General features: G+C 43.1%; 2 protein-coding genes across 4 annotated transcripts in view; one reads left to right on the top strand and one right to left on the bottom strand.

Annotated features, from left to right (window-relative positions):
- The window catches only part of LOC137429101 (uncharacterized), a 70,842-nt gene that overhangs the window by 29,487 nt on the left and 21,478 nt on the right, over window positions 1–19,877 (top strand). The gene's annotated exons all lie outside the window — the stretch shown is intronic.
- LOC137430355 (protein phosphatase Slingshot homolog 3) overlaps window positions 1–19,877 on the bottom strand; it is a 69,999-nt gene that overhangs the window by 4,291 nt on the left and 45,831 nt on the right. For 2 of the 3 annotated variants that reach the window (XM_068121159.2, XM_068121162.2), the window contains 4 exons: window positions 18,614–18,814; window positions 2,116–2,440; window positions 1,557–1,877; window positions 686–814 (listed from right to left, as the gene is read on the bottom strand). In XM_068121159.2, the coding sequence (XP_067977260.2) occupies window positions 686–814; window positions 1,557–1,877; window positions 2,116–2,440; window positions 18,614–18,814 (976 nt within the window). The remainder of the gene's footprint in view (window positions 1–685; window positions 815–1,556; window positions 1,878–2,115; window positions 2,441–18,613; window positions 18,815–19,877) is intronic. The other variant, XM_068121160.2, reaches the window with a different exon arrangement.

The raw sequence follows: 19,877 nt of genomic DNA on the forward strand, positions 1-19,877 counted from the left end.
CTCTCAATTGTGAGGAATCACTTTTTAAAATCCCAGTATCCGAATCCTGATTCAAGTCTTCATCAAAATCGAATAAATTAATCCATGTCGGTCACACACCCAACCTGTCCACCAAATTTCGTCTGAATCCGTCCACAACTTTTTGACATATCCTGCTTACAAAAAGGACAGACGGGGTGAAAACATAACCCCAGTCCACCTTTGGTGGCAGAGGTAACTAGAACGGCACTCAGTAGAGAGTGCATCTCCGCCTGGTTGGCCATATCACTCAATGGTGAATAAATCACTTTAAAAATTATACTAGCCGGATCCGGATAGTCACCAAAATGGAATCGATTCTTCCTTGTCACACACCCAACCTGTCCACCAAGTTTCGTCCAAATCCGTCCACAACTTTTTGAGATATCCTGCTATGTATCGTTTTTGGCCCAATCTCCCAAAGGAGAAGAATCACTTTAAATTTTCTCGTAGCCGGATCCGAATCCGGATCTTCACCAAATTCTAATCATTTCGTCCTTGTCACATGCACTACCTCTCTGCCAAATTTCGTCCTAATCCGTCCACAGCTTTTTGAGATATTTTGTTCACAAACAGACAGGGGTGAAAACATAACCTTCATTCACCTTTGGTGGCGGAGGTAATTAAATTAAGTCATTTATTCATGTGAACGTGTTTTAGTATGTACCTTGCCAGGAATCGGCTTCCAGGTTAATTGTTTTTTCAATGGGCGATCGCCTCCCAATTGTTCACCAGCAAGCAAAGGTCTGAAGCGGCCAGGCGGGGAATGCAGCTCTGCACGAAATGCCCCTGTTGCCTGAAATGTACATCAAGGCAGGTCTGTCAATACCAATAATAAGCTGTTAAAAGTGGCTATATCAAAAGGTGAGTATAATCTTTATAACTTGATGCGAGTCTGATTGCACATTTACTCAACTAGCAACGGTACCCGCCCTATGGGCGGGGCTTCAATTGGGAGGCCCAAAATGAAAAGGCAAAATATCAGAAATTGAAGGCTTTTTTTTATTTTAAACGATTCATATAAACATCCGTTGAATCATATCACACGCAAATCATCAAAATCTAAACAGTACATGGCGCCCATTTTGAAAAAAGATTGAATTCTGCAAAACGGAAGTGGCCGCTACACGTCTTTCTCAGTGGCACATTTATGTGTGAAGAGTGTGCGCCGAATCTGTAACATGGAAGCGGCCGCTACACCTGTTTCTCAGTCGCTTTGCACACGCTGCCATGTTTCTTCGGAGCCGCACATTTACATAGGAAGAGTTCGTCAGGCGTCTATCTACTCTCTCCTGGTACGTATAATTTCAACAAAAGATACATCACTGTTCATATCGGTAAATATTATTCCAACGTGTTTGGAAAAACTGGGAAATTGGTGGAAAATTTGGAAAAATTGGAAAAACAATATAGCCTATTTTACTCCCATGGGGTCCAAGGATTACCCACCCAAAATATCGTTGCGATCGGTTCAGCCGTTTTTGCTGTACCTTCGAACGGACAGACAGACGGACATTTGGTGAATTATAGTAAGATACCTCGTCTGACATCTTGTTACTTCGGTGGAATTGCCAAACGTCATCATCGACATCAATGTCTACAGACATCGACTGCATAACTGCCATGAAATCAATGCGGCCTCCGTGTGCACGGAACTGTTCCCGGGCCGTGGCACAGACAGGAGAGAAGGGACCAAGCACGGGTGTTCGTGGTGGTGCAGGTAAAACTCCACTTTCACTCCTCTCCATCTGTTCAGATTCTTCTTCTCCACGTTGCTCCAAAGCATCACGCTCTAACTCCTCCACCTGGATAAGCGGCGTGGGGATAATCGGCTGGCTGCTTCGGCGAGTATCTGTGGCCTTTATGGAACAGAAAACGTACAATAGATTAAAATTACGTCTGTAATTTCTATGCAGATTGACTAGAGGATTAAAGCCTCGTCTTTTCCTAATTATTGTACCACTCTTGGTTTTAGTCAGAGGTCAAGAGGCACATTTAATCAGTTTCAAAGCACAATTGGTTTACCCAACCAAATAATATTTAGACAGGTGGAAAACACCCAATCACCCTAAATCACCCAAAATAACATGTGCATACCCAAGATGTACATCTTTGGAGGTCCCCTGTATCGCTGTTCGGCAACTTCCAAGTTCTGTCGAAGTCCAGTGATGGACAAATTGGCTTGAAGCCAAAACATTCCAATGGTGACATTTCTGGAGACCAAGACTTTGGTCTGGTTTTTGCTTTCACCTCGGTGGTGTGAGGTTCTGAGGATGGTTTAGGCAAAATTAAGACAAGATTCTGATCACTCTGACCATCACATGGCATTCCAGGTTGTGTTGGGCTCTGGGAAACAGGCAAAACATTCTCGGAGAGGTTGCCCACAGAATGTGAGCGCCAAAGCTTGTTGTGCCGCTGTTTGCTGGTGGATATGGAGGCAAAAAGGCAATGACAGGCAGATGTTGGCAGTGTAAAGTCATGACTGATAAATATTTACTTTAACCAAGCATATTGTTAAGTTTGTAAAGGGTGGGGGTAGATATTACTTCAGAACAGTTAGAAATATAAAGGTTAGTATGCTCCGTGTTTCGGGTAGTTTAGCCAATTTTGGATGCACAAGTACACCCAATTTCTGCAGGAGAGGTTGGAAGGGTCATGTTATCATCTTTGGGGTATATAGATTACAGTAGATCTAGGCTGTGGTGCGTTAGGCTGTGGTGGACCCGATAAGCCTCTAGGCCAAGGACATCGGGATTCCTCCATATTTCTTAGTTTCATGTTAAACAGAGCCTGGTGTTGGCTTAGAGGTTAGGGTGCCGGCTTGGTATCCTAGGATCCTAGGTGCGAATCCCAGTCAATCGCTGAATTAACGCCAGGGGAGTTGACTCAGCTCGTCATCTTTCCGAGGTCGGCAAATTGAGTACCAGTTCATTAGTAACTCCCTGTGTGTCGCAAGAGGCGACTAACAGGGTTGGTGGCAGGAAGGGCATCCAGCTGTAAAACATTGCTTCAAAAAGGGGCCCACGGTTCCCCCAAAAAGGCCAACCCCTGCACTGCGGGGAAAAATGGCCTCTAAAGACGGTTCTTTTTTTCTTTCTTTCATGTTAAACATGCTAAACATGTTAGCCTGGTGTTGGCTTAGCGGTTAGGGTGCCGGCTTGGGATCCTAGGATCCTGGGTTCGAAACCCGGTCGATCGCTGAATTAACACCAGGGGGGTTGACTCAGCCTGTCATCCTTCCGAGGTCGGCAAATTGAGTACCAGCTTGCTGGGATTAATGATCCCGGTGTGTACCCCGGTTTAGAATAGGTACACCGTATCCCTGCGCATCGAAGAGGCGACTAAGGGTTGGCGTCAGGAAGGGCATCCGGGGCCATAAAAACATTGCTTCAAACAGGGAACCATGAGCTCATGGGGCCCGCAATGCTAACCCCCGCTCTAGCGGGGAAAATGGCCTTAAAACGATCATTCTGTTGTTGAATGTTGAATGTTGAAACGATGTTGAATGAATCAACATTCATATTCATTCATTCATGTTAAACAGCAGTACAAACTATTTAAAAAAGTAATCGTATGTGTTTCTGGTTTCTAATATATATTTACTTCTGGTAGGCTTGCCCCACGATACACCACCATAAGCTATTATTCACGTTAACATGGCGTTTGTCTAAGGAAGAAAAAACCCTTGTGGAGAGGGGATTTTATTTGTATTAATATTCTTTTGTAATAACATTAATAATATACTATTATCATTTATGTTGTTATTGATTACCTCTGCCACCGAAGGTGGGCAGGGGTTATGTTTTCACTGCTGTTTGTTTGTCTGTTTGTGAACAGGATATCTCAAAACGTTGTGGATGGATACGGACAAAATGTGATGGGTAGGTTGGGGATGTCACAATTTTTTTTTTTTTTTTTTTTTTTTGTTTTTGTATACAAGATCGAGGCTCGTGAAAGAGCGAACATTAATCACACAGAAAGACAAACAGACACATAAAACAAATAACATCGGGAGCGGTAGACAAGATGAAATGATTAGATTTTGGCGAAGATCCGGATCCGGCAACTGTCAATTTTAAGTGATTATTCACCATTGAGAGATAGGGTCAAAAATTATATACAGTAAAAACTCGCTGTCCGCGCAGGTCCGCTGTAAAATTCCGAGAATGGCAAAAATCGCAAATGGCGAACAGCTTATAACATGTAAGTCAATGAGGTATGTTCCAGCTTCACAAAACTTAAGTCCAAAAACCATAAATAAAAAATAAGACATTTAAATACATAAATAAGAACAATTGAGTAACATAAGATCAAATAAATAACCGGGTTTTTTTTTTGTATACAGAATCCAGCTAACACATTAAACATGAAAACATGCACGGACACATAAAACATACAATAAAGGGAGCGGGAGACAAGAGGGGGAGAGAGAGGAAAGCACACAATCACAACAGTAGAGAACAAGGATGCCGGTAGATTTGTGGAAGGTTGTTGCTGCTAGACGTTTCCACTTCACATAAACAGCACTTACAGTTGACCGGGGCAGCTCTAGCAGGGCAGAAATTTGGCGAACTGACTTGTTGGAAAGGTGGCATACTATGCCGGTGCCACGTTAAAAGTCACTGAGCTCTTCAGTACGGCCCAAGTCGGCCCATTCTCCTGCCAATGTTTGCCTATGGAGATTGCATGGCTGTGTGCTTGATTATATATACCTGTCAGCAATGGGTGTGCCTGAAACAGCCGAATCCACTAATTAGAAGGGGTGTCTGCATACTTTTAGCCATGTAGTGTACCAATGATTCTGAAAGCTTTGGATTCAACAGCGTGAAGCCGAGCTCGGTGTGAGGCAGGAGCACCAGCCCAGAGGGGAGAGCAGTATTCCATTGAGCTGCGGATGAAAGCCTTGTATGTGGTGAGGAGCTGAGAAGTGCCCAGAATGGACTTTGCACGACGGATGATGCCCAGTCGGCAACTGGCTTTGGAGGCCAGCTTGGAAGTGTGGCTTTCCCAGGAAAGATCATGGCAGATAATGAGACCCAAGAGCTTGAGTGACAGAACCTCATGCTCAGAATAGTTTATTTTTTTCCACATTTACCATCAATAAGAAGGCTTTTCTGCTGAGAATACCTCTACAGTACAGTACAGTACAGCATTGTGATTGATCTCCCAGGAGCAACCCACAGCTGCTTCACGTCTATTATGTTGTGATCTTGCCTTAGTGAAGACAGGACCGAGCAGTCTTCCATAACGTGTTTTGATATGTGTGGAGCGGCCTGGCAGAGGCCGCAAGTGAGGGCAGAGTCATTCCCAATAGGAATGTCCGACGCAACAGAACTATGAAAATGAACACGGGTTCTTCTTCTTCAGCACGATATTTTTCTTCTTTCAATTCACCACGATCAAAAATACTTCTCTTCAGAAAGATTATTTTGTTCCTTTATACTGTTCCTTTTGTTACGTTGCATCCTCATTAAAATTGTTTAAGAATTGAAAGTGTTGAAAAGTTATGAACACCGAACGAGTTGAAGGTGGGCCGAGTTTATTTTTTCCACATTGTGGCACGATGCCAGAAGATGCAGAAGGCAAAAGTTTCAAATTTTTACATTTTTTGGCAATACGGTACACTCGGTAAAGTATTATACGGTCTGTGTGTGTGTGTGTCTGTGTCTGTGTGTGTGTGTGTGTGTGTGTGTGTGTGTGTGTATGCCTGTTTGTCCGGGCCGTAACTTTTTTTACCCTTTGAGCTATTTTCATCAAATTTTAACCAAAGCTTTATATAGTCAGGTCCACTATGTCAATAAATTATATTTCGTTCAAAATCATGGTAGATTAGCAAACCTATACATTTTTGGAAAGGTTATAGCATAAGGAAACTAAAAATCAATGTTTACATTTGGAGAGATACCTGTATGGCGGCCATTTTGGATTTTCAAAATGGCCACTGTAAAATACATATTTTGTTCTATTTCTGCCTCTAATTACCCTAAAAACTTTTTAAAATATACTAAACCTATATTTTCAGGGACAAGGAATCCAATGAAAGTATCAAATTAGTGCTATGGGGAATGGTACGACACGAATCAAAGGTTTTGAATTGCAAAATACTGTCTTTATATTCGCGATAAGTTGCATAATCAAATACATGTTATCATTTTGTACAGGCAGTTAATAACATCAAAATGTGTCACAATAATTCATATCACCAAACATACACAGGCAGTCAGCAAAATCATATATACACATGCAGTCAGTATAACTTCACATCTACACAGGCAGTCAATGACAAAATATACACAGGCAGTCAATGGCATCAAACATACACGATTACAGAATATGCCATTTAGACTTCGTCATCACTGTCCTGTGTGTCCTATCCGACAATATAGTCCGCATCTTTTTCACAGTCCGTTCCACACAAGCAAAGGTCGGTCAAATTGATTGGCAAATCGAATTGGTCGAATGGTCGATCGAATCGAATTCGATGAATCGAATCGAATCGAATCGATCGAATTGGTCGAATGGTCGATCGAAGCGATTGGTCGAATGGTCGAATGGTCGAATTGGTCGAATGAAATTGGTCGGAATTGGCAAATGTAAACATTGATTTTCAGATTTTCCATGTAATAACGTTTCCAAAAATGTATAGGTTTGCTAATCTACCATGATTTTGAACGAAAAAACATAGTGAACCTGACTAATAATGATAATATGGAGAAAACAAATTAATAATTTTTCAAAAGGTTAAAGTGCAAGTAAAGTGATAATATATATTGGGCCTTATTATATAATATATCCTGAAGTTATGTTTTACTGAAATGAAATCTTTGAAATATTATTTTAACTATGAGAAAAACACTTTTTCCTGGAAATTTCCCGAATGAATTTCAAAAGTGGGCGGGGCGCATCTGTGACGTCACGAAAAGAAAATAGGCCAATCGAGAACAACTATGGCATCAGCGAGTGCAGAAATACTTGTGGAATTTGAGGATTTGAGTGGGAGTGAGAACGAGTTTGTGCTGGAATTTTCAGAGGATGAGGGAAGTTCTTGCGATGGATTTGTCAGAGAAGAGATTGAGGAATTTAATGTGGATTTTGCTGGGATTAAACCCTATATGTTCGAGCCGGAGCGCGACGCTAATCAGGCTAATGGCGGACCGCGAAACACAAATGTCGAGGAAGAAGCATCCAGAATGGGAAACAGTGACTGGTGAGTTCTTAACTAAATATAAATGTACATACTTTCATGAATGCCAAGTATTTTAAGTATCGCCGCTTATGGACATAACATAATGTGTTGATGAGTGTCGTGTTTTGTTGCAGGTGTACATGTGGTCACTGCCAAGCAATGGCCACAGTCAGGGAATCGACGTGTCGTCACGAGATTGGACAGACAGCACGTCGAATTCAGGGAATGATGGATGTGAACTGCATAACACAACACCCGGGATTTCAGATTGAAAAGGGGAGGGAGAGGAGGAAGAAGAATCATGATGGAAATTAATTGCAGAGGAGGAAGAATTATGAAGGGAACAGATTGAAAAGGGGAGGGAAGAGGAGGAAGAAGAATCATGATGGAAATTAATTGAAGAGACTGAAAGAAAAGATGGTGACGGATGAGTATTGATTGGTAATACGTCATGAACCGATTGGTAATGTTATATTGAAACAGAAAGAAAAAAATCATTCAAACTCTTTTGCACTGATCAATGGACGTTCCAAGTTTGTGGATGAAATCCTGTTCGTTGAGTTTCCGGGAGTTGTTGTTCCTCCATGTTCGAGTTGGAGAACCCAACCACAAACAGAATGTCACGTGATGATGAATAGTGTGTCCTACCTGGTTAAAGTGACGAGGAACGGGTTTACCTGAAGGATTCTTTGACCAAACTGTCGTCCAGTTTCACCGATGATGTCGGATGGATGTAGGATGGTTGTAGGATGGATGTAGGATGGTTGTAGGATGGATGTAGGATGGTTTCACCGATGATGTAGGATGGATGATGATGTAGGATGGATGTAGGATGGTTTCACCGATGATGTAGGATGGTTGTAGGATGGTTTCACCGATGATGTAGGATGGTTTCACCGATGATGTAGGATGGTTGTAGGATGGTTTCACCGATGATGTAGGATGGATGATGATGTAGGATGGTTGTAGGATGGTTTCACCGATGATGTAGGATGGATGATGATGTAGGATGGTTGTGGGATGGTTTCACCGATGATATAGGATGGTTGTAGGATGGTTTCACCGATGATGTAGGATGGATGATGATGTAGGATGGTTGTGGGATGGTTTCACCGATGATGTAGGATGGATGTAGGATGGTTTCACCGATGATGTAGGATGGATATAGGATGGTTTCACCGATGATGTAGGATGGTTGTGGGATGGTTTCACCGATGATGTAGGATGGATATAGGATGGTTTCACCGATGATGTAGGATGGATATAGAATGGTTTCACCGATGATGTAGGATGGATATAGGATGGTTTCACCGATGATGTAGGATGGATATAGGATGGTTTCACCGATGATGTAGGATGGATATAGGATGGTTTCACCGATGATGGAGGATGGTTGTAGGATGGTTTCACCGATGATGTAGGATGGATGATGATGTAGGATGGTTGTAGGATGGTTTCACCGATGATGTAGGATGGATGATGATGTAGGATGGTTGTGGGATGGTTTCACCGATGATGTAGGATGGTTGTAGGATGGTTTCACCGATGATGTAGGATGGATGATGATGTAGGATGGTTGTAGGATGGTTTCACCGATGATGTAGGATGGTTGTGGGATGGTTTCACCGATGATATAGGATGGTTGTAGGATGGTTTCACCGATGATGTAGGATGGATGATGATGTAGGATGGTTGTGGGATGGTTTCACCGATGATGTAGGATGGTTGTAGGATGGTTTCACCGATGATGTAGGTTGGATGATGATGTAGGATGGTTGTAGGATGGTTTCACCGATGATATAGGATGGTTGTAGGATGGTTTCACCGATGATGTAGGATGGATGATGATGTAGGATGGTTGTGGGATGGTTTCACCGATGATGTAGGATGGTTGTAGGATGGTTTCACCGATGATGTAGGATGGATGATGATGTAGGATGGTTGTGGGATGGTTTCACCGATGATGTAGGATGGTTGTGGGATGGTTTCACCGATGATGTCGGATGGATATAGGATGGTTTCACCGATGATGTAGGATGGTTGTGGGATGGTTTCACCGATGATGTAGGATGGATATAGGATGGTTTCACCGATGATGTAGGATGGATGATGATGTAGGATGGTTGTAGGATGGTTTCACCGATGATGTAGGATGGATGATGATGTAGGATGGTTGTAGGATGGTTTCACCGATGATGTAGGATGGATGATGATGTAGGATGGTTGTAGGATGGTTTCACCGATGATGTAGGGTGGATGATGATGTAGGATGGTTGTGGGATGGTTTCACCGATGATGTAGGATGGTTGTAGGATGGTTTCACCGATGATATAGGATGGATGATGATGTAGGATGGTTGTAGGATGGTTTCACCGATGATGTAGGATGGTTGTAGGATGGTTTCACCGATGATGTAGGATGGATGATGATGTAGGATGGTTGTAGGATGGTTTCACCGATGATGTAGGATGGATGATGATGTAGGATGGTTGTGGGATGGTTTCACCGATGATGTAGGATGGTTGTAGGATGGTTTCACCGATGATGTAGGATGGATGATGATGTAGGATGGTTGTGGGATGGTTTCACCGATGATGTAGGATGGTTGTGGGATGGTTTCACCGATGATGTAGGATGGATGATGATGTAGGATGGTTGTAGGATGGTTTCACCGATGATGTAGGATGGATGATGATGTAGGATGGTTGTAGGATGGTTTCACCGATGATGTAGGATGGATGATGATGTAGGATGGTTGTAGGATGGTTTCACCGATGATGTAGGATGGATGATGATGTAGGATGGTTGTAGGATGGTTTCACCGATGATGTAGGATGGATGATGATGTAGGATGGATATAGGATGGTTGTAGGATGGTTTCACCAATGATGTAGGATGGATGATGATGTAGGATGGTTGTAGGATGGTTTCACCGATGATGTAGGATGGTTGTAGGATGGTTTCACCGATGATGTAGCATGGATGATGATGTAGGATGGTTGTAGGATGGTTTCACCGATGATATAGGATGGTTGTAGGATGGTTTCACCGATGATGCAGGATGGATGTAGGATGGCTGTAGGATGGTTTCACCGATGATGTAGGATGGTTGATGGAGGTAGGTTTATATAAAGTGACCGTGAAACACAGTAGATTCCATTGCAGGTGCCACAGGTAAAATGATCCTTGATATATAGATGGTCTGCTTTCCTCCGGATATGTAGATGGTCTGCTTTCCTCCGGATATATAGATGGTCTGCTTTCCTCCGGATATATAGATGGTCTGCTTTCCTCCGGATATATAGATGGTCTGCTTTCCTCCGGATATATAGATGGTCTGCTTTCCTCCGGATATATAGATGGTCTGCTTTCCTCCGGATATATAGATGGTCTGCTTTCCTCCGGATATATAGATGGTCTGCTTTCCTCTGGATATATAGATGGTCTGCTTTCCTCCGGATATATAGATGGTCTTGCTTTCCTCCGGATATATAGATGGTCTGCTTTCCTCCGGATATATAGATGGTCTGCTTTCCTCCGGATATATAGATGGTCTGCTTTCCTCCGGATATATAGATGGTCTGCTTTCCTCCGGATATATAGATGGTCTGCTTTCCTCCGGATATATAGATGGTCTGCTTTCCTCCGGATATATAGATGGTCTGCTTTCCTCCGGATATATAGATGGTCTGCTTTCCTCCGGATATACAGATGGTCTGCTTTCCTCCGGAGAAATAGATGGTCTGCTTTCCTCCGGATATATAGATGGTCTGCTTTCCTCCGGATATATACAGACTTGGCATTTAATATGGAATATTTTTTTTTTCTTGACTTGGGTTTACTTTCTGAACTCAGTATATCAATCTAGTGAGTTTCTTTTACCCTTCGGTGATGTCTTTGTTGAAAGAACCATGTCACTGATTGTCTTTCGCAGCAAGAAGTCAATAACATGATTATATCACAGGTGACATGACAAAATGTAAGGACAGGTACATTTGACGATTGGCGTCACAATTGGGTATATAAGGGTTGTTGCGTTCTGTATTAGTGGAAAACAACTGCTGCATGTCTACAAAAGTTATTGCTGCTTCCTCTGGAGATGGTCCGTCAACTTGACAATGCTGTTTGTCATGGAGTGGTGGCTTTATGAAATTCTGGCATGAAACAGCGTGCTATTGCTCGGCAGTATGGCATCACTCAAGGTCAGGTGTCAAAGATCCTGAAACGAAATGCTCAGAGGGGTGTCCCTACTCCAATACCGAGGCCAGGACGTCCACGCAGAACCACAAGGAGAGATGATCGCCAGCTGCACCGGATAGTCTGCAATGGCCGTACCAAGTCAGCTAATCGGCTTAGGGCTGAGTGGCAGCAACTGACAAATGTGCCTGTATCCAGAAGGCTAGTCAACCAACGACTGGTTCATGCAGGCTATCGTGCCAGGCGTCCCCTGAGAAAGCCATGCCTGACCAGACAACACAGCCAGCGCCGATTGCAGTGGGCCAGAGAGCACCGTCAATGGCAGCCAGGAAACTGGAATCACGTGACCTTCAGTGACGAGTCTAGATTTCTGGTCTATCGTCAAGATGGCCACGTCCGAGTGCACAGACAAGTGCATGAAGCCCACAACGAAGATTGTATAGTGCCAAGAGTCCAAGCTGGAGGTGGTGAGGTGACCGTTTGGGCTGCTTTTCATGCAGGGGGAAAAACTGACCTGGTTGTTCTGAATGGAAACCTGAACCAGTTCAAGTACAGGGTCATTCTGGAAGAAATATTGCTTCCATTTGGTCGTGCAGCCTTTCGAGGAAACTTTGTCTTCCAAGATGACAATGCACGGCCTCATCGTGCTCGCATGATCCAACACTTTCTTGCTGACCGTGGTGTAGAGCATATGGAGTGGCCTGCCATGTCCCCGGATATGAATCCGCTAGAGAACTTGTGGGCAGAATTAACGCGTCAAATCGACCACTTGGACCAGCAGCCTACCTCTGTGCGTGAATTGCAGCAGACTATTGTCACTGCATGGCGAGCGATTCCTGTCCAAACCTTGGCAAATCTCGTGAACAGCATGCCTCGACGTGTACGTGCTCTCCTGAATGCTCGAGGGGGTTACACGAAGTACTGAACTGTAATTTTACTGTCCGTAATCCCAGTCGTAATTTAACTTTTGTTTTTGTTAAAAAAAATTTTGGCTAATGTGCAAAATAAAGAGATACTTCTGGAAAACGTACAGAAGTTTAACACAGTACTGTCCGTGAATTGAGTTTGATATCAGTTTACATCACTTTCAAGGATCAATTTATTTGCTTCGAAATGTCAAATGTGGTTTTTGTTTCTTTTAAAGGTCACATTAACAAAATCTAGAATAATTTCAACATAATTCCAATGAACTTTTGGTTCTAAGTCATCTTGAAAAGTAAGTTCACCCCCACAAAAAAAATATTCCATATTAAATGTCAAGTCTGTAGATGGTCTGCTTTCCTCCGGATATATAGATGGTCTGCTTTCCTCCGGATATATAGATGGTCTGCTTTCCTCCGGATATATAGATGGTCTGCTTTCCTCCGGATATATAGATGGTCTGCTTTCCTCCGGATATATTGATGTCATGTGGTTGATAAAGTCACTGGTGTCGGCAACGACTGCGCAGGTATCACAATAATCACACATATCACAATAACACACTTCACACAATAACTGGCAGAACAGCCGTACGCCACACACTTCCGTACCATTGTCAATTGAAACACACAATAAGTAAAAATAATCAGGTAAACATCACACGGCAAATCAACGCGATAGCTTTGTGATGGCGATAAATCATCTGTTCGCAGGCGAAGTCTTTTCGTGACGTCACATTCCGGAAAATGCCGAACGCTTCCGGTTTATTGCATATGAAGATATGTGTTGAAAAATGGCAAAAATATGCTAATTATGTTGACTATAATCACTATATATTGTGTATTGCCAAATAAATGTTAAAAATGAACATAATTCTCCCTAATAAGGCCCAATATATATTATCACTTTACTTGCACTTTAAAGGTTAGCATCACATAAAATCATCAATTTTCATGCAACCGACCTGAAATTTTAAGAATTTGCATATTGGGTCACAGAATTATTGGTTCACAAATCAAAAGCTACAAGCCGATTGTTTTTTTTAGATCTAAAACTGAAAGGTCAAGGCTTCATAAAATCATCAACTTTCATTTTGTATTTTTTGTTGAACTGCTTTCGTTATTTTGAGCATACGGAAGAAGAAGACGTCTGAATACAAATGGATGCAGACGGGCTTTGCATTTTCAGATGCTTTCTAGTTTCACTTTAATTTATTTTGTCTCTGCAACCACTTGTCCGATCAATGTGAAACTGTAAATATGTGATGGACTAGCGTCACTAGCTATTCTGATTTCAGTTATATAAAGAGGACATATGTCCAAAACACCTCCTCTATATAAACACCTTCTCTCTCCTCTATAAAGAGGACATCATGGGTCACGTGTTTGATGAAAGCGGGGGTTGTATCAAAGTGGGGCAGATTGGACCCCGGTCATAACTGCCCGCAGTTATTAACCCTTTGAGTACGGGATTTCTTTTTTAATTAAAAATACCCCTGGTACGGGATTAATTTGGCATTTTGGTATGGGAATGCAACCACGTACTGACGATCTATTTATAGGTATAGTCGATGACGTGTAGTAACTTCATCCGTACACAAAACTTTTTCGTGGGTTGCGGTACTGCACGTCATCCGTACTCAAAGGGTTAAGTGGTCCAGGCATAGGTGGACTGTCTAGTTACTTTTGTTATTCTAAGTGGCCTTGGAAAAATGCTATGATTAGCTATCTTAACACGGATTTTTTCCTATGGTGGAAAACACCCTTGGGGGAGAGGGGCAAAGGAGGTCGCTAAAACCTCCATTGTGTGATCATTTGTCCTCCAGTCGGGTTTGGTTGAGCTTGGATAAGTACAGGCCGAATGTATTGCGGTCAGGCTGACAGACACCAAATTGCGTATTTTAGTATGATTAAGTGGGGAAATGTTAGCTTAAGAATTGTCCTTTTTAAATGTGCATCATACAATGGGTGATACATTGTTCAATAAATAGCCAAAATTTAACGTAGAGGACCTGTATGTAAAGCTTTCTGTGAATATCCAAATGAGATACTAGTGGGGCCTTGGGAAAGGGAGGGGAGGAGTTTTCATGCTGTCTGGGTTCTCACGAGAGACCAGAGGACATGGGAGAGTTGGTTCGGCCTCGGAGTGGGTGGGACAGCTTTTTTGATCGGGTCCTGAAAGAAAAACAGTTGGTGCTCACAGTCCGCATGGTTCGTCTCCTGCTCGTCTCACTCGTGCCTCGCCTGTTCGTCACCCTGCCTCACCTGTTGGTTATCCTGCTCGTGTTCCTGTTCATGGACAACTTCATCGCCTCCTTCATCAATGAACACCAGAACTAAGGCCTCACTTGGTTCTCGTTTCCCTCGCCATCTGTGCTCGAGTCTGGTGTGTGTCACCATAGATTTTCTTTATTTCTCTTGTAAATAATTATTTATTGTGATTCCTGTTCCCCTTTCTTCCCAACCTGCCGTTGTACCCACCATTGTGCTTTACTCTTCCCCTGCTATTGTGGTGGGGAATAAACCCCATTAAATCAGATTAAAGGTCTCATGTGCTTCTTGCGATTCCCACGCGTGCATGATGTTGCCATTAATTGGTTGGCATCCAAAGGAGTAAAAGCCAGTTCGGTCCGTTCATCCAGTGGCCTGTGTCAACAGACTGCTGGACACGACAATATTGCGGCTGCAATAACGGCTATCGAGGGAATCTCTATTATATTCTCCATAGGTGATTCTGTGTCTATGAAACGTCTGTCCGGGGGAGTGGCTACACCCGGTCTCTGTGAGGGGCTTCAAAAACAAATATCCACCATTTTGTTTCCTCGCATAGCTTTGAGGCCTCTTTTGTTAGGCCCGCGGTGTCTTGCTCTCTCTCACAGTTTTATTTCAACTCTAATTCGATATCTCATTTCATTTTTCAGTCGCTAACATGGTTTTAGACTCGGTTGAAAAAAACGGGAAGGAGATTCAATTAAAGTTACCGTTTATAGAACGAAATGCATTTTCAAAGGTCTGTAACATGAAGGCCATTCATTGAGTCTCCTTCACGGCTTTATCTCCACTCTAATTCACCATCTGATTTAATTTTTCACAGTCGCTAACATGGTTTTAGACTCGGTTGCAAAAAACGGGAAGAAGATTTGTTGAAAGTTAACGCACAGGCAGGAAATAGCCGAGATCGGCACGGTATATCATACACTGCCCAAATAACACAGACAATAAATATTTGATGAAAGTTAACGTTTATAGAACAAAATGCGTTTTTAATAAGAAGGCCGGTATAATGTAAACTAACTATGGAAAACGCTTTATTAATAACGTTTGGTTTTAATTTACTTTTACTTTGTAAAGCAAAAAGTTTTCGATACATTCAAGTTTAAAAATGAAGTCACTCATGACTGATGTGCATTTTAAGACTGAATCAACACGTCTTTGATCATAAATTACTTTTTGAAGAAACAAAGGTACATTTTGATTACAACTCAAGCAAAGGAAACCAGGCAATGCCTGTTTCGTTCAGAGCGATTAATTATACACCGCCCAAAGAAGACGCGTTTTCATAGTATGTAGATATAGGAAATGAAATCAAGAAATCTTTAATAATTTTTTTTTTGTTTTCCCACGAGTTTTCAAGGCTGAATAGTGTTCACGTCCAGGATTAATAAACAAACTCCATTTCACGTGTGCATCGACATGTAATTCACAAATGTGAAATAAATAAATAACAGACGGTAAATTGGCAAGAGATATTTTTTCATTCTTATTTTATAAGTTATGTGCACGTACACTTTAAATAAGTTTCTTTGAAATCTTTAATTTAAAAAGTTATTTTGTATGCTGTAACAAAAAGAGTAATTTTGGTTTTCGCCGGACAGAAGGGTGTAATGTAATGTTCTTATACACCGCCCATAAGACTTTTTTCCCAGGGACTTTTCCATTTGAGCTGTATTCTTTATATAGTCGGAATGTTTCATTCTTCAGAGGTAGTCACAATAAAGAGTTGCAATTATTAGGTACTCTGCACTTGGGAGAAGGGCGGAGCTTCGTTCTCCAAAGGCCGGTGCCGAACCTGCAGATGAGGTTGAGGTGTTCATGTTGGAACAGACTGAATCTGGTCCGATAATTGCTGCGGAAGTGGCCACTGCCATTCATCGTGATCCCGTGCTGTCACGTGTTGCACACACTGTTTTGTCAGCTTCTTGGTGCGAGTCACCAGAATATGCTCCATATGTGTCGCGTGCATCCGAGCTGTCTTTAGCCCAAGGTTGTGCAATATGGGGCATTAAGGTGTTCAATCCTGCTTCTTTATGTCAGCACTGTCTCAATGAGTTGCATGAGGGTCACTTGTAAATGCCATTTCCAAAATGAACAAGCATTCTGAGTATTGCGCTGCAATACATGTCCCCTACCGGCAGTCTGTCGTCCGGAAAACTCTTGGGGAAATTACCAAGGGTTATTTATCCACAGGTTCCGAATCGTTCCCAATCGCTAATTACCACAGGACGGGCTCACCTGTGATTCGCACTCGGGACTTCGATTTATACACCTCGCAGACAGGTCAGCAGAAGCACGAGAAAATACGTTGTTTTTCAAGATCAATGATCGATGTGTATATATATATATGTTGCTCGGCTTGGCTCCGCCCCTCCTGAAAGAGCGCGCTGTGTCGTGCTTTTGATGTTCGCGAGACGAGGCTGAGGGCGCGCGTTGCGGCTTGAGGAGAACTCTAGAATAAACAAAGTGCCATAACTTTGTCAAAAATGATCGAATATGCAAATTTATGCACGGTTGATGCTGGTTTTCAAACTTGATCTGAGGTATGCTGAGACACATGTGTGTCACACCTCCCCTCGTTGATAAGCCCGCAAGGTCGCTCCGTGCAGCGGGCTGCACGTATTGCACTGTGTGAATTATATAAATTATTACCAACTGAGATACTGGCGATTCAAGAGATATCCATTTTTTTTTTTTATATTTTCGTTTAATTAACGATATCTGCCAAACCACGTGCCCTATCACAAATTCCAAAATGACATTTTAGTAGACTGACATGCTGAACAGATTTGTGAAGTTTCCCCTCGATTGGATCAAAAATGAGGGAGGAGCTCGGTTTTAAAGGTTCATGCTTAAAAACGTCAAAACTCTGAAACCATGTGACGCATGACGTCATGCTCGCTGACTTTTTTGTTCGTCATGGGTATGCGATTTTGCCTGCAAGGTTTGGCCTCGATCTGTTCAGCCGTTGCAGAGAAAAAGGGGTTTTCGTGTTTTCATGAAAAACAATATGGCGGCCGAACCACGTGACCTGTGACGTCATAATTACCATTAAAATATTCTACAGACCGAGTCCCTCCTACGGTGAAAATTTGATCTCAATCGGTCCTATTATTGCAGAGAAAATCTTTTTTAAAGGAAATTAAAAGTTAAAATGGCGCTGAGTTAAGGATCATCAGAATTATCAGAATTCCCAAAGTTCAAAGTGCCACAACTTTGTTAAAAATGATCGAAACGTCGTGAAGTTCGAACTTGATCTGTAACTTATCATAAGGAAACAATGTACCAAGTTTGAAATCATTAGCATTAAGCGTTTAGAAAAAAAGTCCAGAAAACTGTTCTTTGCGTGACGGACTGACAGACTGACGGACTGACGGACGGAGGGACGGCGTGCAAACCTATAGTCCCCTCCGGTGTACACCGGTAGGGGACCAATAAAAGAATGAGAGAACAGAACGAGACCACCAATGAACATCTTGATCCACTCCCTCTCTCCAGTGTGTGATCCTCTCCCCCTCTCCTGTGTCTGATCCACTCCCCTGTGTGTAATCCTCTCCCCCCTCTCCTGTGTAATCCTCACCGCACGCCCCCCTCTCCCCTGTGCAGTGTGCGTGATGTGGGAGGGATGGGGCAGGGAGGGAGAGGATTTGAGCTCTTGAAGTCCCATTTTACATTAGGTGTAATGACACATTTCAAACTGTATTTCCCATGTGCATGCACATGCATTCACATGTTATCAGAAGTAAATATATTGTGTAGATTACATCATTTGTGGATCCGATTAATTGCCAGGAAACATTTTGTAAAACTGAATGCGCAGCATCTAAATGAAGATGTCCAAATGTCACACATGTCCATGCCCGTGGGATTCCCACGGGTTCCCCCACGAGTTAACATTAAAAGGCAACTCAAGACTGTGCTTTGAAAGCCATTTTGCAATACATTTTTCATGGAAGGTGTGGTAGGAATGGTCATTGGAAATTCCAATCCAATCAGCAAACACGAAACCTCAAAATACCTGGCGAATAAGATCCCCTGGTACTCTTCAAGCTGACGTAGGAATCCTTTGTTGGGCTTGATCACATGCCGGATGGATTTGACGTGGTTGTAGGCGCAATCAAGACTCCAACCAAATGCCTTCATTGCGTAAGCGATGACAGTTGAAGCCGAGCGACTCACTCCCATCTTGCAGTGTACAAGGCAGGAAGATCGAGAAAGGCTGTAAAGGGAGTCAAAAGGGGTCAAACTGACTGAAGGTTGGTGGATCATCGACAGTGCATTCAGAAAGTATTCAGACCCCTTCACTTTTTGTACACCGCACCTTTCCTATGCCATCCCCAGGTGCTGCATAACGTCATTGCCGGGCACTGAAGGGGGCTCGGCAATGACGCACGCTGAAAGGGAGTACTCAGTTTTCACTGGTTGTTTGTTGTACACCGCACCTTTCCTATGCCATCCCCAGGTGCTGCATAACGTCATTGCCGAGCCCCCTTCGGTGCCCGGCAATGACGCACGCTGAAAGGGAGTACTCAGTTTTCACTCTGGTTTTTTTTTTTGTTTTTTTTGCATACAGAATCGAGGCTCGTGAAAGAGCTAACATTTATCACACAAACAAATCAAACAGACAAACAAAATATATAAAAAGAGGGAGCGGTAGACAAGATGGGGAGAGAAGGGGAAGCATACAAACACAACATTTGAGAGCAGGGACATCGGGAGATGTGTGGGAGGGAGAGGGCTTGGGGGGAGGAGGCGTGGGAAGGGGGGGGGGGGAGATGGTGGTGAACAGCTGTTTTAAAGACCTGGAGGGAGGAGTGGGATTGAAAAGAGTAAGGGAGTTTGTTCCAGAGGCGGGAGAAAAGAGGAATGAAGGAGTGAAGGTGAGCAGAGAGTCTTGATTTTGGCAGTTAACCATAAGAGGGTTGCAGGCAGATCTTGTGCGACCTGTAGGAATATTTGGGGCAAAGAGCCCAGAGAGAGTTGAGGGGATAGGGGGGGGGCAAGGCCGGAGAGGAGTCGGTAGAAGACGGAAAGACCACCTACCTGCCTGCGGTGAGTGAGTGAGAGGCCCTTGGAGTTAGCTTCATCGCGGGAGATTCCAATGATTCTGAACGCTTTGGTTTCAACAGCGTGAAGACGAGCTAGGTGTGAGGCAGGAGCACCAGCCTAGAGAGGAGAGCAGTATTCCATTGAGCTGCGGATGAAAGCCTTGTATGTGGTGAGGAGCTCAGGTGTGCCCAGGAAGGACTTCGCACGATGGAGGATGCCCAGTCGGCGACTGG

This window comes from Myxine glutinosa, chromosome 6 (genome assembly GCF_964187855.1).
Source record: "Myxine glutinosa chromosome 6, kmMyxGlut1.1, whole genome shotgun sequence".
Classification (NCBI taxonomy): Eukaryota; Metazoa; Chordata; class Myxini; order Myxiniformes; family Myxinidae; genus Myxine; species Myxine glutinosa.